This window comes from Dromiciops gliroides, chromosome 1 (assembly GCF_019393635.1).
Source record: "Dromiciops gliroides isolate mDroGli1 chromosome 1, mDroGli1.pri, whole genome shotgun sequence".
In the NCBI taxonomy this organism is placed as follows: Eukaryota; Metazoa; Chordata; class Mammalia; order Microbiotheria; family Microbiotheriidae; genus Dromiciops; species Dromiciops gliroides.
Window position 1 is genome coordinate 642242960 of NC_057861.1, and position 13241 is coordinate 642256200.

At 38.6% G+C, this 13241-nt stretch overlaps 1 protein-coding gene across 2 annotated transcripts in view; it reads right to left on the reverse strand.

Moving 5' to 3' along the window:
• The window catches only part of GLDC (glycine decarboxylase), a 125248-nt gene that overhangs the window by 52219 nt on the left and 59788 nt on the right, over nt 1-13241 (reverse strand). For both annotated transcript variants that reach the window (XM_043974717.1, XM_043974721.1), the window contains 5 exons: nt 10658-10797; nt 8662-8742; nt 2165-2262; nt 1133-1217; nt 938-979 (listed from right to left, as the gene is read on the reverse strand). In XM_043974717.1, the coding sequence (XP_043830652.1) occupies nt 938-979; nt 1133-1217; nt 2165-2262; nt 8662-8742; nt 10658-10797 (446 nt within the window). The remainder of the gene's footprint in view (nt 1-937; nt 980-1132; nt 1218-2164; nt 2263-8661; nt 8743-10657; nt 10798-13241) is intronic.

A 13241-nucleotide genomic window follows, 5' to 3' on the forward strand; every position in this document is an offset into this window, starting at 1 on the left:
TTACTCAAAACTCAGATCTCTCGTAGCACACAATGCAGTTTCTTACCTTCTTTGAGCAATAGAACATTGTAGCAAAGAAAAGAGGCCGAAAACCAGGGAATTACCTACTAGTAGTATACAACTAACCTATCTACTTACATTCATATTTACCTGAATGTATATTTATTATAATTTATAATCATTACAAGTTATTGTGATTACAAAGTACTATAATATGTAATCATAACAATATAGTTATCATAATATTTATCCCCACCTTTGAGGCTTTTTCTTTCATTTTAAAAATTACATTACTTATAGGCTGCAGGAGCAGATGAGACAAACACTTTCATTGATATAGTTTATAAACATAGCCTCAAATCACTGTTCTCCTGACACATTCAGGTAGGAAGCTTTATAGTTCTTGATAATACCTGGAATTAATGAACACGTGTTTACAAAATGAAAGCCTTTAACAAGGCAAGTCTAAAAAAAACTGAAGAAAGGGCAGGGTGCCAAAGAATACTTTATTCACTTGGGTTTCATTTCTTCTGAACTTCAATCTCACTCATAAAACTCAACCCTAAAGCTTGGCCAAAGTCAAATGATATCCCTAAAAGATTCCCACATTGTTGTAAAGCCAGGGCTTCTTCACCTTCATTTGTGTCCTGGGACCCTTCCTTGGTCAAGCTGGTGAAACCTATGGACCCCTTCTCAGAATAACATCATTAAATGTATAAAATAAAACATGTAGGATTACAAAGGAAACCATTTATGTTGAAATATAGTTATCAAAATATTTTTAAAAGCAAGTCCATAGACCCCAAGTTGAGAACCCCTGTTATAAAGGATTTGTAAGCAGCTATGATGCAAAGAGGATAGCTAGCTATGGGCTTATGAGCTACTGGAATGTAAGATGCCCCAATAAGTAATAACTTAATGAAATTGACCTACTTACTGTAAGTTCAGATGAACTGTTGAGCTTCATTGTACAGGATCCCTTTAAGAAAGCCCCCCCCCCAAAAAAAGCATCATATTATTATTGTTCTTAATTCCTTCCATTCACCCTCAATCCCACTTATGGTCTCTACTTCCATACTCTAGCAAGAGACAGAGGGCAAGTCAAGAAAACAACAGGGAAGGTCATATCTACCAGAGGAATCATGCTGTGGACGAGAGAAATATCTTTGTTCTCCAGTTTCTTCATGTATCGGACAATATTAGTTTCAGACTGATAGCTGTGACAGAACACAGAATCCATTTTTAGAACCAAGTGCATCAGCTTATATACAGCCCTCTAAAAGATGCTAATTTGGAACAACTCCCCCCAAAGTGTGTCAGATCAGGCATCAGATGACACAACGGAAAGGCTGTGTGACAGAGTGGACAGGGTGTTGAACTTGGACATAGGAGATAAGAGCCTAGATCCCAGCTTCAGTGTATACCAGCTAAGTTAACAACTGGGAAAGCACAGAGTTTCCTCAGTTTCCTCATTTGTAAAATGAGGGAAATAATATTTATACTCACAAGGAGATAATGAGGGAGATGCTTGATAAACCTACATACATGTGAGCTCTTTCAATACATTACTGATCTAGGACACAGGTTCCTAAACTTTTTTGTACGTGTCTTGGACCACTTTGACAGTACTCCTTCTCAGAAGAGTGTTTTAAATGTGTGAAATAAAGTACATTGTATTAAAGAGGAATATCGAAATATGCTTGTCAAAATATTTTTAAAGTGAAGTCATGGACTCCAGGGTAAGGACCCTGATTATAGGAGAAAGGTGCTTTGAAACAGGATGATCCTATGGGATTCTTAGCCTGTGGCTTGGAATGGACTGTTAATAGTGTTTGGCATAATAAGAAGGAAGGAACATGATGTTTGAAAGTAGGGGAAGAAAAAGAATGGTGGTGGAAATGTGGGGATAATTGCCCACTAAATTTCTGAAGCTTATGTCCTACTTTAAAACATACTTCTAGAATTTACTGAACAGTGACCCCTATATTTGCTAAGCAAAGAAAAACTCTTCTGAAAAAGAGGAATTCACTTTTAAAGGTTATGAATCAATCACTAATTGCCTGCATACAACCAGACAGAATGTCAGTTGTGATAAAAAAAAATAGCCTCAAATTGAAATTACTTGCACAATGCAAAATTTAGATGTCAAGGAAACTATATTAACCTGTTGAACACTTGATGTGTCAGGAATGGGCTGGTTCTTTTAAACGAGGTCCCTAGGATGCCCCTCTTCTCTTCTCCCATGCTCTCAGCAACCAGTTCCTATACCAAGAGAATGCAGAAAAATTGTTTGGATTAGATAAGAAGAGAGAAGGAAAATTAACATCTTTCATAGAGCTATCTGGTGGTGGTGTTTGTCCTTCATTCTTGAAGGGGACCATGACAGATATCATAACTTGCAAGGAATTGGATTTAAGTAAGGAAGAGTTGTGCAAAGTTACCAGCCTCACTGTCTCCTCCAGAGCCATCTGGGTCCAGTGACAAGATATATTGTCAGGATGAGTGGAGATGGCCCCAGATGTTTAAGGCAATTGAGGTTAAGTGACTTGCCCAGGGTCACACAGCTAGTAAGTGTCTGAGGTCAGATTTGAGCTCAGATCCTTCCAACTTCAGGGCCAGCTCTCTATTCACTGAGCCACCTAAGTTCTCCCTATCTGGTCTTAATAATGTGTTAAAAACAAGTTTATGGGACATCTTATATTTATTTGTTCAACATTATTTTACCAGTTCCTATAAAATTAAATAGTGGACAACACAACTTCCACCATTTATTTGACTTACCAAGGGAAAAAAAGCAACTATGTATAATGTGGCAATAATTATTTGTATTGTGAGGACTTTCCTGATAGAGCTAGAGTCTACAATATAGACTAAGTGGGAAAAAAGTCTGAACTTTAAGGACTGAGCAGCAACAGCAGAGGGGAGCCAGCATCCCCAGCCATGCCCAGGACTTAAGCAAAAAATTGTGGCACGGTGTCAATAAACAAAAGAAGAAATCAAAAGGGTCTGAAAGGAGAAACTGAAAGGAGGACTGTGATGTGGCCCCAAAATCCCTTAGATTCCCTATACAGGCATCTCAGAGTAGAAGATTTGGGCTGAAACTATCAGCTGTACTCTACTTTTCAAGGACTAAGTAAAATTCCAAAAATGAGTCTGCTCTTTCCCTGAGCCTGTCCAGTTACAGACGCTGTAATATACTCAGCCTAAAAATTTACCATCCTTATTTTTGCCCCAAACATAAAATGGCTGAAAGTTAGCTAGAGTTAAACAAAAATTTAAATTAGAGCAGAGAGCTAAACCTGGCTGAATGTTAGAAATTTTCCTATCCGAGGGCACTGAGCTAAGATTAAATTTTTTGAGTTATTAGTTTAATAATTCTTCTTCTGATATAAACTCCATAAAATAGAGAAAGGGACACTGTTAACCTGAAGCTTATTATATTTCCCTAGATGAAAAAGAATGCTAATTGTTTTAACACAGTGTGGCTAATTAAATTGAGAGAGAGAGAGAGAGAGAGAGAGAGAGAGAGAGAGAGAGAGAGAGAGAGAAGAGAGAAGGCAGTGATAGGAGAAAAAGTCAAACCCTAAATCAAGGAGCATATAGGAAAGGCCTGAAAAAGGATTCCATTTTGCCCCTATCCAATAGATAGGAGGGAGAGAAAGAATAGATTACTACCTGGCCAACTCTATACTTCACAGTTATATGGAAAAATATATTTTCATGTTATTCAATATTTAGTTATTGAGCACTTACTATGAGGCACCAGCCTTGGCACTCCTTAGGACAAAGAGGAAGGATATGGTTCCTACCCATAAGAGGTTTATTATATATTTAATAAGAAAGATATGACATATTCACAAATAACTGGATATGAAACAGAATATGATAAATGCACAAAAGGTCAAAATACCATGAGAACTTACTGGCAGCCATGAGCAATGAACAAATTCACCCCAGATTCTGGGATGCCTACAACTTAAAAGCTGGGCAATATAAAGAAAATGAATTACAACCTCAGAGCTGGAAAGGACCTCAGGGGCCCATATCTGAGCAAAAACCCCCTCTACCACAACCCTGACAAATGATTATACAGCTTCTGGATGACATACAAGGAGGGGGAGCTTACTACCCCCGAGGCAATTCATTTCACTTTCTTTTTTTTTTTTGGTGAGGCAATTGGGGTTAAGTGACTTGCCCAAGGTCACACAGCTAGTAATTGTTAAGTGTCTGAGGTAGGATTTGAACTCAGGTCCTCCTGAGTCCAGGGCCGGTGCTCTATCCACTCATTTCACTTTCTTAAAAATTAATTTAAGGGGGCAGCTAGGTGGTGCAGTGGATAAAGCACCAGCCCTGGAGTCAGGAGGACCTGAGTTCAAATCTGGCCTCAGACACTTGACACTTACTAGCTGTATGACCCTGGGCAAGTCACTTAACCGCCATTGCCCCGCAAAAAAAAAAATTATTTAAAAAATAAATGTATTATTTTTTAGCATTTTTGTTTCAGATTGGATTTTAAATTCTAAATTCTCTCCCTGCCTCCTACCCTCTTGCACCCACTGAGAAGGTAAGCAAATGATATCAATTACACAGGTGAAATCATGCAAAACATATTTCCACATTAGCCATATCACAAAAGCAAGCAAGCAAGCTAGAAAAGTATACTTTAATTTGCACTTAAGAGTTCATCAGCAGGGCAGCTAGGTGGCGCAGTGGATAAAGCACCACCAGCCCTGGATTCAGGAAGACCTGAGTTCAAATCTGCCCTCAGACACTTGACACTTACTAGTTGTGTGACCCTGGGCAAGTCACTTAACCCTCATTGCCTCACCAAAAAAAAAAAAAAAAAGGAAAAAAGGAGTTCATCAGATCTCTATCTGGAGATGGATAGCATTTTTTCATCATGAATCCTTTGGAATTGTCTTGGATCATTGTACTGATCTGAGTAGTTAAGTCTTTCACAGTTGATTGTGATTACAATTTTGCTGTTACAGTGCACAAGGATCTTATTCTTATCATTTCATTTTGCATCAGTATATATAGGTCTTACCATGTTTTTTTTTTCTGAAACCACACCCTGCATCATGTTTTTATAACATAATAGCATTCCATCACAATCATATGCCTCAAGTTGTCCAGCCATGCTCCAATTGATGAGCATCCCCTCAATTTTCAATTCTTTGCCACCACAAAAAGAACTGTTATAAATATTTTTGTACATACAGGTCTTTGTCCTTTTTCTTTAATCTCCTTTGGGTACAAACCTAGTAGTGGTATTGCTGGATTAAAGGATATGCATAGTTTTATAGTTCCAAATTATTCTCCAGAATATTTGGACCAGTTCACAACTCCACCAACAGTTTATTTGTGCACATATTTTCTCTCATCCCCACCAGCATTTGAGGTGGTACCTCAAAGTTGTTTTAATTTACATTTCTATAATCAATAGTGATTTAGAGCATTTTTATATGACTATAGATAGCTTTGATTTCTTCTTCTGGAAATTGCCTATTCATATCCTTTGTCCGTTTATTAATTGGGGAATGGCTCTTATTTTTATAAATTTGACTCGGTTCCCTATATATTTGAGAAATGAGGCCTTTATCAGAGAAACTTTTTTTTTGCAGGGCAATGAGGGTTAAGTGACTTGCCCAGGGTCACACAGCTAGTAAGTGTCAAGTATCTGAGGCCGGATTTGAACTCAGGTCCTCCTGAACCCAGGGCCAGTGCTTTATCTCCTGTGCCACCTAGCTACCCCCTAGAGAAACTTATAAAAATTTTTGATATTGTTTCATTGTCTATGGTACCTTTTAGCAAAATGTAGTTTCTCTGATTATGTCTTTTAATTAAGTCTCTTTTTGCTTTTGCTTTGTCTGAGATCACAATCCCTGCTTTTTTTTTAAACTTCAACTGAAGAGTAATAGATTCTGTTTCAGCCCTTTACTTCAACTCTATGTGTGTGTTTCTGTTTCAAGTATGTCTCTTGTAAACAACATATTGTTGGATTCTGGTTTCTAATCCATTCTGCTATCTGCTTCTGTTTTGTGGGTAAGCTCTTCCCACTCACATTCACAGTTATAATTACTAACTACGGATTTCCTTCCATCCCATTTTCTTTTATTCATCTTTCTCTCTTTCTTTTTATTCTGTCCCTCCTCAAAAGTCTGTTTTGCTTCTGACCACTGCCTCCTGTAATCTGCCCTCTCTTTTATCATCCCCTCCCCATATCTCTTATCCCCTTCCCCTCTTATTTCCCTGTTAGATAAGATTAATTTTTATAATGAATTAATTGTGTATATAAATTCTTCCCTCTCTGAACCAATTCTAATCCCCCTCCACTATAAAAGCTTTTCTTTACATGCTTCTTTTATGTGAGACAATTTTCCTCTCCCTTCCCATTTTTCCCAGTGCATCCCTCTTTCTCACCCCTTCATTTTTTTTGAGATTATCCTAACATAATCAACTCACATTTATGCCCTCCATCCATGTATACTCCTTCTAACTACCCTAGCAATGATAAAGTTTTTAGGAGTTATCATGTATCACTTTTCTAAGTAGAAATGTAAACAGTTTCACTTTATTGAGTTCTTTATAATTACTCTTTCATGTTTATCTTTTTATGCTTCTCTTGATTCCTCTGTTTGAATGTAAAATTTTCTATTCAGCCCTGGCCTTTTCATCAGGAATGCTTCAAAGTCCTCTATTTCATTAAATATCCATTTTTTTGCCTGAAGGATTATACTCAGTTTTGTTGGATAGGTTATTCTTGGTTGAAATCTTAGCTTCTTTGCTTTTTGAAATGTCATATTCTAAGCCCTCTGTTTCTTTAACATAGAAGCTGCTAAATCTTGTATGATCCTCACTGTGGCTTCATAATATTTGAATTGTTTCTTTTGTTTTGGATTTTTTTTTTTGCAGGGCAATGAAGGTTAAGTGACTTGCCCAGGGTCACACAGCTAGTAAATGTTATGTGTCTGAGGCTGGATTTGAAATCAGGTCCTCCTGAATCCAAGGCCAGTGCTTTATCCACTGTGCCACCTAGCTGCCCTATTTGAATTGTTTCTTGCTGGCAGCTTGCAATATTTTCTCCTTGAACTTGGATCTTTGGAATTTGACTATAATATTCCTGGAGATTTTCATTTTGGGATATCTTTTAGGAAGTAATCAATGGACTCTTTTAATTTCTATTTTACCCTCATGGAAACTGTAGAACCATTAAAGTATAATTACATTATTTAGAACACAATGTGAGTCAAATCACATCCCTTGAAAGATAATTTAAAAAAGAAAGAAAGATAACTTAATATGGAAATATGTTTTGCATAATTTCACATGTATAACTGATAGAATTATCAGGGCAGTTTTCCTTGATGATTTCTTGAAAGATGATATGTAGGCTCTTTTTTGATCATGGCTTTCAGGAAGTTCTATGATTCTTAAATGATCTCTCCTTGATCTATTTCCAAGGTTAGTTGTTTTTCCAATTAAATATTCTACATTTTCTTCTATTTTTTTCATTCTTTTGACTTTGTTTTATTGTTTCTTGATGTCTCATGGAGTCATTACCTTCCACTTGCCCTACTCTAATTTTTAAGGAATGATTTTCTTCTGTGAGCTTTTGTACCTCTTTATATTTGTTCTGTTTTCCTTTTTAAGGAGCTCTTTTCTTCAATTAATTGTTGTACCCCCTTTTAACCAATATGTTAATTCTCTTTTCATAATTTTTTTTGCATCACTTCCATTTCTTTTTTCTTTTCTTGTCTTTTTTTTTTGTGGGGCATTGGGGGTTAAGTGACTTGCCCAGGGTCACACAGCTAGTAAGTGTCAAGTGTCTGAGGCTGGATTTGAACTCAGGTACTCCTGAATTCAGGGCCGGTGCTTTATCCACTGCACCACCTAGCTAGCCCCCCTTCCATTTCTTTTTTAAATTTTCCCCCTACCACTCTTCAGGCTTTTTTGTGCTTCTGTTTTCAGAGCTAGTTCTCAGATGGTTCAGAGCTGGTTTTTGGTGCTTCCAAAGTGGTGTGATCCAGGGAGAAGTATGGTCACTAGTCTTCTGGTCTACACTCTGTTCTTTACCTAAGAAGAGCCCTTGTTCCCATGTAGTCACAAGTGCTAACACTCTTTATGGCTTTGGAACTGCAACCAGGACCCCTGTTCCCTTGTGATTGACCACAAGCATTCCTCTTAGCCCAGGAACTGTGACCCAGAACTGCCTAGTCAGCATCAGCTGTACCCTCTTTAAACGCTTTCTGACCAGTTGTCCAGGCCCCCTCCCCTTATTGTTTCTGAGCTGAGAGCTCTCAAAAGCTGCTGCTGCTGCTGCTGCCACTATCACAGCCACCTCCAAACCCCACAGCTGGTACTGCACATCGCGTCCCTCTTAATAGAAGCAAAATGTCTGCTATGGCCAAATACTTTCAATGCTAACCAATCATTTTAAGATGCACATCTTGCTCTGTTTTTGTATATTGAGACCATCAAGTGACCACTTATAAGGAGTCATACCCTTGTTAGAATTCTCCCAACTGAGACTCAGCAGCTCAATTATTTTCTTATCTTAAAATGTGGCTACACCTTTGTTGTTCACCTGCTCTGCCACCACCCACATTGGCCTGGTCCCAAAGGAGAATTTTTAGATATCCAAGTTTTCATCTGACTCACCGCAGAGGACTCACAGCCAAAAATCCACAACAAGTCATCCAGATCTTTTTCTGTGACTGTTTCATCGAGGGAAATGCCAAGCTATAAGCCCAAAAAAAAAAAAAAAAGGAAGCATTAACTTGGAATTCTGGGACCTCTAGGGAAACCCCAAGTAAATCAAAAATTACTAAACAACTTATCCTCATTGACCTGATGGAATGAAGCTAGTTGTGAGGGCATCAAAAGGTGTGAAGCTAAAAGGATCCTTAGATATCATCTAATCATGTTGAATGTTCTCATTCTAAAGATTAGGAAATTAAGGTCCTGAGGAGTTAAGTATCTTGTTTAAAATCACACAGCTTCCAACTAGAAGAGATCATATTCCAAGTCAGATAATCAGACTCCAAATCCAGTATTCTTTTCATTATAACACAACTGCCACTCTTATTCTAATCTAGCTGGCTTTCAAGGTAGATAACATCTGCCCATTCATGTCACCATGAGGAAGGGGGTACCAAAAAGGCATTAGGGGAATACTTCCCCCACAGATTCACTTTCTCTAGTATGCCCAGAGTTCTAAGTCATTATATCATTGATGATAGCAGGAGACGAAGGATGGGGTGTTGTGTTCTGGCCATTCCCCACCCCCATGTCCTTCTACCAGAATCATGGTCAGAAGTGGAAGTCTGGATGTACTGTGATCAAAGATCGGCACTCAATTCTAATGTTGCTTTGACTTCAGGTCAGTAAATAGAAAATTGGATAGGGCTTTTCTCTTATTCTTCTCCCACAGGTGGAGAGAAGCTAAGTCAGTTAGCAAATTGAAAAGTCAGAATTAGAACTCAGCTCTTCTGCAAATCTGACATTCTTTCCCTTAAAATGGTTAGGGGAGAAATGCAGCCTTGAAGGAAGAGGATCTGAAAATAGAACAGTACAATAAAACCCTCCATCTCTGATCATGAAAATGGACTAACATTGCAATAATTACTACTACCACCACCACTATTAGCTAGTACAACAAAATAATGATGATGATGACAACTAAAATTTACATAAAAGTCTGTTTTGCAAAGCACTTTATGAGTTGTCTCATTTGATCCTCACAACAACCTTGTGAGGGCAGCTAGGTGGCAAAGAGGATAGAGTGCCAGGCCTGGAGTCAGAAAGATTCATCTTCCTGGGTTTAAATATGGCCTTACACACTTACTAGCTGTGTGACCTTGGGCAACTTAAATATGGCCTTACACACTTACTAGCTGTGTGACCTTGGGAACCACTTAACTCTTTTGCCTCAGTTTCCTCATCTGTAAAATTAACTGGAGAAGGAAATGGCAAACCATTCTAGTATCACACAAGAAAACCCCAAATGGGGTCAGGAAAAGCCAAACATGACTGAAAAATGACTGAATAACAACCACCATTTTCATCTTCATTCCATAGATGAGGTCCCTGAGGTAGAAGAGGTTAAGTGATTTGCTTAGGGTCACATGGCCACAATGGAATAGAAAGTGGATCTCAAATCTGGGAAGACTTTTGTTCAATGGCTACATCTGATACCTACTGGCTGTGTAACCCTGGGTAAATCGTTTAACATATCAGTGTTTTGAGCAACCATCTAAGACTATAAATTGCAGAGAAAGGGCCAACCTGCATGGACGGGAGAGTTTCTCATCTGGAAGCTCCCCCTATTCCATAGAAATCCCTATCCTCAGAAAAATGATAGAAGCCTATCCTGAGATTGCCATTAAGGACAGAAAAAAACCCCTAAGAAACAGGATGGACTTCTGTGAGAACCCAGCATCCCCTGGCAGAAGAATGCCTCTGCTCTCCATGTCTGAAAACACAAACTTCTTTGACAGACAAGAGGAGATACTTAGCTTGTGGCAAAATTAAGACCTGCCAACCTCAATGGGGGAAATGAAATGTTTCCAAAATATGTAGCTGCACCTGTAAAAAGACTCAAAAACATGGAATCCAGGTGACAAAGAGAAAGCCCAAAGCATTTAATTCCATTTACCGTGCCATCACTAAAAAGCCGAAAGTTGATCTGCCGCTGAGCTGCTCTATCCAAAACCTCATTTAGGGAACAACCACATTGGACCTTCAAGGTATCAAAGAACAAGTCATGTTGTAGCTTGTGGCCAGCTCGTTTAAGACCTAGGTTAAAAACAACAACAACAACAGGATAGCTAGCTTTATTATAAAGAAACAACAACCAAAATAAACCTCCTCTATGGATGTCAGGTGCTCTACATAATAATAATGGTTAACATTTATATAGTGCCCACTTGGTGCCTGGCATCGTGCTAAGTACTTTACAATTGTTTTGTCATTTCATCCTCACAGCAACCTTGGGTGGTAGGTGCTATTATTATCCCCATTTTACAGTTGAGGGAACTGAGGCAGACAGAAGTTAAGTGATTCACTGAAGGTCACAGAGCTAATAACTGACCTTGAATTTAAACTCAGATCGCCCTAGCCACTGCACCACCTGGCTGCCTTTAGATGAAACTTGGGGAAAGATACTGAAATATGCAAGGGTATACAAATGCATCACCTTCTGGGTGCTCTGTCTACCGATTGCATCCTCCATGCTTTAAATAGTAATCTTTATGAGTTCTCACCTTGAAATATCTCTCAGCCATGAAGACCCCCCCTCTCCCATCGCTAAATTCTTTCCAGGAATTTGGAAAGGCTCAGGCAGGACAGGCTTTATTCCCCTCCCAGTTGTGCTTCTGACTCTTCCCCTCTCCACCTCTCTCCTCTTTCTGCTTCTTTTTCTGTGTTGACTTCCCTCACAAGAATGAAAGCTCCCTGAGGGCAGGTGCTCTATTTTTGCTTGCATTTGTATCGCCAGATCTTAGCACAGTGGCATCCTCAGTGCTAAAGAAATGCTTGTTGCTTACCCGCCTGCCCAAGTTGCCAAAAAACCTCAAGGTGGCCAGCCTTCTGGTAATGAACTTCTTTAAATATAGCTAGCCATCAGTCTCTCAGTTTGTCACTTGGTCCATATTCAATGCCTTTGCAGTTTAAGAGAATCAGCCAGACCTTGTGCATACCTGGCATAACCTTTGAGAATCCAAGGTCACCTTCAAGCCTTGTTGAAGGATAGGAGGGCCTTGGTAGACTTGGGGAGAGATATTTTTAAGCTTAGTTTTGTGGGTTTCCCACCCCCTAGTGGACACTGTAAAACACATGGAACCTGTAGAACCATTAAAGTATTATTACATGATTTAGAACACAATGTGAGTCAAATCACATCCCTTGAAAGATAACTTAATAAAAAAAGAAAGATAACTTATGTTTCGCATAATTTCACATGTATAACTGATATCATATTGCTTGCCTTCTCAGTGGGTGGGGGGAGGCTAAGTGGAAGAGAGAGAGAATTTAGAACTCAAAATTTAACAGAAAAGAATGTTAAAAATAAATAATTTTTTTTTGCAGGGCAATGGGGGTTAAGTGACTTGCCCAGGGTCACACAGCCAGTAAGTGTCAAGTGTCTGAGGCCGGATTTGAACTCAGGAACTCCTGAATCCAGGGCCAGAGCTTTATCCACTGCGCCACCTAGCCACCCCCCAAAATAAATAATTTTTAAAGAAAAAAAAAGATACTATCTGTACATGCAGGAAAAATCTGATACAACATGAATACTGTAAAAGGAAGGTATTAGGTAGGACCAGCCCCACACCTACATAATAAAAGGGGTATTAATGCATTTGTAACTTTTTCCAAGGTATTCAGTTCACTAAAAAAACTTAACAGAGTAGTACAAAGAGTGTTAGACCTAGAGAGAGGAAACCTAGATTCAACCCCAGTTCTGATACTGTGTGATCTTGGGTGTTATTTGACCTCTTGGAGCCTCAGTTTTGATATCTGTAAAATGAGTATTTTTTCCACTTCCTACCATCACAGGGTTGTTGTGAGAAAAGTACCTTATGATGCCTACATCAAGATATAAACGTTTCTTAACTAAAATGACAAATGCCATAAAAGAAATTTGCAGAGAACAATCTTATCATCACTGAAGCAATATCATTTGGATACATAAATGGTCATTTCCGAGTTTAAAATAATTTAAAAACCAAGATAGAATGGCCCATATGTGGTTCGATTCATTTAGCTGGGCCAATATCTTTACCTATAATGCTGTGGCATGCTGAAGTCAGGTTGTACTTGCTTGAGATAGTAGACTTAAATTTTCAGTGTGAGTATTTCCACCTTGGAAATAGGCAAATGCTACAAACCAGGGCTTGATTTCTTGTTTTGCTGATTGTCTAGACTTGTTGTTGACAACACAACTAGCACATTCCTGGTTAGGATCTTGTTTCAGAAGATTGTGCTTTGTAAATTCTAAAATGATATACAAATGTCAGCTTTCATTATTACATGGAAATTTTATGGAAGGGAGAAACACAGATGGCCACACTACAAAGGAGTTTTAATTGACTACATGTTCACTGAGTTGATAGTGTGCCTATAACTGCTTTAAAACAAAAAAGTTGACCTTATGTTGTATGAATACGAGGATAGGGTGATGAAAAAGAAAAGGCCACTGGACCTGGATTCAGAAAACCTGAAGTTATGTCCCAGCTCTGCTC